The sequence below is a fragment of the Fukomys damarensis genome, unplaced genomic scaffold (assembly GCF_012274545.1).
Source record: "Fukomys damarensis isolate Sample0158 unplaced genomic scaffold, DMR_v1.0_HiC HiC_scaffold_37, whole genome shotgun sequence".
Classification (NCBI taxonomy): Eukaryota; Metazoa; Chordata; class Mammalia; order Rodentia; family Bathyergidae; genus Fukomys; species Fukomys damarensis.
This window is the reverse complement of record NW_022900949.1, coordinates 6,591,586-6,595,555: the sequence shown is the minus strand read 5'-3', so window position 1 is coordinate 6,595,555 and position 3,970 is coordinate 6,591,586. Positions and strand designations below refer to the sequence as shown.

The 3,970-nt window shown below is 59.7% G+C and overlaps 1 protein-coding gene across 1 annotated transcript in view; it reads left to right on the top strand.

Moving 5' to 3' along the window:
* Dock6 (dedicator of cytokinesis 6) overlaps positions 1-3,970 on the top strand; it is a 41,381-nt gene that overhangs the window by 4,636 nt on the left and 32,775 nt on the right. The window contains exons 7-12 of the mRNA XM_033759597.1: positions 1-43; positions 1,360-1,445; positions 2,705-2,771; positions 2,872-3,021; positions 3,237-3,317; positions 3,599-3,752. The exon at positions 1-43 is cut by the window's left edge and continues 81 nt beyond it. Of these exons, the coding sequence (XP_033615488.1) occupies positions 1-43; positions 1,360-1,445; positions 2,705-2,771; positions 2,872-3,021; positions 3,237-3,317; positions 3,599-3,752 (581 nt within the window). The remainder of the gene's footprint in view (positions 44-1,359; positions 1,446-2,704; positions 2,772-2,871; positions 3,022-3,236; positions 3,318-3,598; positions 3,753-3,970) is intronic.

Here is a 3,970-nt window from a genome sequence, read left to right as displayed (position 1 = left end):
CCGGCCCCGTGCGCTGCTCACGCTCTACCCGGCGCCCGACGAGGTGAGAGGTGGCCCCGGGCTGACCAAAGACGCAGCTCCTTCCCGAGTGCGCCCCAGCCCGCGGTCGCTTGGTGCCTGCCGCGGGCCCTGGCTTGGTGCATACCTGCTGCAGGGCCTCATCTCCAGCCCTCCATCGTCCACTCATTCAAGGGCAGGAGGGATCAAACCCAGGGCTGCTCTACTGCTAGCTACATCTCTAGCCTTGTTTTACGTTCTTAAAGAGACGGGGTCTTGCTATGCAGTCCAAGCTGGCCTTGAACTCACTGTGTACCCAGGCCGGCCTCGAACTCGTGGCGATCTTCCTGCCTCAGCCTCCTGAGTGCTGGATGGCAGGCATTCGGCACCATGCCTGGCTCAGTCAGTTCTTACTGCATGCCTGCCATAGATGCCTGAACTTGCTCAACCACCATTTGACACCTAACGTATACCTTATGTCTTTAGTTATTTATTGAGTGCTGACAATATATTTCTACATTTATTCAATCAGTACTTGTTGAGTACCGGTATTATGTGCCTCGACTTATCTGGGATTACATCCCAATTAACCCATGGTGAGTTGAAAATATCAGAAGTCCAAAGTACATTTAGCTGGGCATGGTGGCACACACCTATAATCCCAGCACTCAGGAGGCTGAGGCAGGAGGATCGCCATAATTTCAGGGTCAGCCTGGGCTCCATGCTGAGTTCCAGACCAACCTGAAATGCATAGTGAGACCCTTTCTCAAATAAACCCTGAATTTAATGCACCTACCCTACTGGACGTTTTGCTTAGCCTAGCCTGCCTTTTTTGGGGTGTGAGGGTTGAGATAGGATCTTGTTGTGCAGTTCAAGCTGGAATTCACTATGTAGCCTAGGCTGGCCTTGGACTCGTGGAGATCCTCCTGCCTCTGCCTATGTGACTGACACTGGGGACCCAACCATGACTAAGAGAGACCTAGGGGCCACCCTCAGAGTAGACGAGCGATTCCACCTTCGATAGGAGATTGGAGTCTGGACAGAGTCGTCCCATCGTTGGGGGCTGGTAATGGTGGTCACCCCTCAGGCTGCCCTCCATGGCCCCGCTGTGTGTTCCATTGCAGCAGGGGTCTCTGGCAGCGTCCCTGGGGTCAAGGAGGACTTCCTGTAGGAAGTGACAGCTAAGCTGGACCCCGAACAGTGGGCAGGCCTTGGCTGGCAGGAGGAAGAGTGGGGGCAGGAAGGGTGTTCGGGGTGGGGGAACCGCATGTGTGGAGGCTGAGGCCGGGCAGCCCGTGTGGAGCCCGCTCAGGCCTGGTGCTCCAGGCCCTTCAGTCCCTGCTGTCCCACGGCTCTTGGCAGGATGAGGCTGTGGAACGCTGCAGCCGCCCGGAGCCGCCCCGGGAACACTTCGGACAGAGGATCCTGGTGAAGTGCCTGTCACTCAAGTAAGTACGGGACCCCCAGGGTCCCGGTGCAGGTAGGCGCTTTGAGTGATTCCATGACTTGTGTGGCCCTGCACCCCTCAAGGTCACGGCAGGCTTTCATTTATGTATTTATTTTGGGGTTTTTGAGGCAGGGTCTTACTACATAGTTCAGGTTGGTCTTGAACTCACGATGTAGTCCAGCTGGCCTCAAATTTAGGGAGATCCTCCTGCCTCGGCCCCCTGAGTGCTGGGATCAGGAACGTGTGGCCCGATGTCAGGCCCCATCTTTGTTATTTTAAGCTGCCAGGCCTTAAGTGCCCATTGGGCCTCACTGTACTCGGCCCTTCGCCTATGTAACTCATCTGCACTGCAGCCTGGTGAAGTGGGTGCGGGGGGGGGGAGACTGAGGCACCGCATGGCAGTATCGTGTGCTCAGGGTCACAGGGCTGATGAAGCTGGAGCCGGGCACTCGCCTGTCCTCCTGCTGGGAGCAGGGTAGAGGGAGTGCTGATGATGCCGACTCCCAGCTGCCCAAGGCCCCCTCCACGCGGGTCCCCCCGGGAGCGGCAGAGGCGCGTGGGAACAGAGCTAAACAGGATGTAGACTTGGAAACCGGCCTGGTCCTGCTCCTCCCCACCCCAGTTCCTGTCTGCATCTCGGCAGGAAAGGGAGGTTCCATTCTTGCCTGAGGCCTGGATGGGCCTTCCACCCTTAAGCCAGAGTGTTTAGAACAGTTCTGTGAGCCCCTTTAGTCATTCAACAAGCACCTGGTAAATAGAACACAGAACCAGACTGTGACCACATGGATCCTTGAGGAGAGATGCATAGAGGGTCTTGGGGCCCAGATTGAGGGACGGAGGAGCAGGGGGAGCAGGGTAGTGTTCCTGGGGAGGAGACATCTAAGCTCAGGGGTGCGTTTCTTCCTTGAGAGGTAGGAGACAGGGAAAAACTTTAATGCTTTTTAAAAAACCTCATAGCACTCAGGAGGCTGAGGCAGGAGGATCGCTGTGAGTTCGAGACCAGCCTGGGCTACATAGTGAGTTCCAGATCAGTCTCAACTACATAGTGAGACCCTGTCTCAAAGAAAAAAAAAACAAAACCAAAAACTCACGCCTCAGTTTCCCCTTCTGCCAAATGAGATGCACCTTTCCTTCAAGTCCTTAAAGTGGTGGTTGTGTGTCACACGGGCACCCAGAGACTTTCCACAGGCACTTCTCGGGCCTGGGGGAGAGTGGTATGGACGGCTGTGGTGTCAGGGAGAGCCCCTCATTTATCTGCAGGTTCGAGATAGAAATCGAACCCATCTTTGGAATCCTGGCCCTGTACGATGTGCGGGAGAAAAAAAAGGTAGGAGCCCCACTCTCCCCGTCCCCTGCTTCCCTGGGGGCGTGGCGGCGGCTGTGGGCTTCCTAGAGGCGGTGACCTGCTGCTGCCCCACTGTCGGCAGATTTCAGAGAATTTCTACTTCGACCTCAACTCGGACTCCATGAAAGGGCTGCTTCGGGCGCACGGCACCCACACCGCCATCTCCACCCTGGCCCGCTCCGCCATCTTCTCCGTGACCTACCCCTCGCCCGACATCTTCCTGGTCATCAAGGTGCCCTTGGGGACAGGCAGGGGGCTGATAACGGTGAACGCCAGGCGTGTCACCAAGCAGGGGGACCCCAGAGGACCACCAGGAAGCCCTGAGCCAGCTAGCGTGCTGAGCAGGGGGACATCCGGGAGGGCTTCGTGGGGAGGTGAGGGCGCGCACGGCCGCCCAGCGCTCCCTTGGGAGGCGCCGCTGGCTGCCACAGCGCCCCCTACCCGCAGCTGGAGAAGGTGCTTCAGCAAGGGGACATCAGCGAGTGCTGTGAGCCCTACATGGTGATGAAGGAGGTGGACAGCGCCAAGGTGCGCGGGGTGAGCAGGGGGACATCCGGGAGGGCTTCGTGGGGAGGTGAGGGCGCGCACGGCCGCCCAGCGCTCCCTTGGGAGGCGCCGCTGGCTGCCACAGCGCCCCCTACCCGCAGCTGGAGAAGGTGCTTCAGCAAGGGGACATCAGCGAGTGCTGTGAGCCCTACATGGTGATGAAGGAGGTGGACAGCGCCAAGGTGCGCGGGGAAGGTGCACCCGGCTGGAGGGCGAGGTGCGATGTCGGGGTGCTGAGCTGGTGGGGACGGGGATTCCCCCAGAACAAAGAGAAGCTGGAGAAGCTGCGCCTGGCGGCCGAGCAGTTCTGCACCCGCCTGGGCCGCTACCGCATGCCTTTCGCCTGGACAGCCGTGCACTTGGCCAACATCGTAAGCAGCGCGGGGCAGCCGGACCGGGACTCGGACTCGGAGAGCGGTGAGTGGGCGGGGCTGCCGGGGAAGGAGGGGCAGGGGCGGAGCTACCTGGGAGGAGAGTTGGGGTAAGGTGGGGCTACCTGGGGCAGAGCTACCCGGCCGGGGGGCGGGGCTACTGGGAGAAGAGGCGGGGCGGGGGGGAGCTACTGAGGGGAGGCCCGATTGGGCACGGAGGGGGTTAGTGGGCGGGGATAGCGTGGGAGGCGGGGCCTGGAGGGA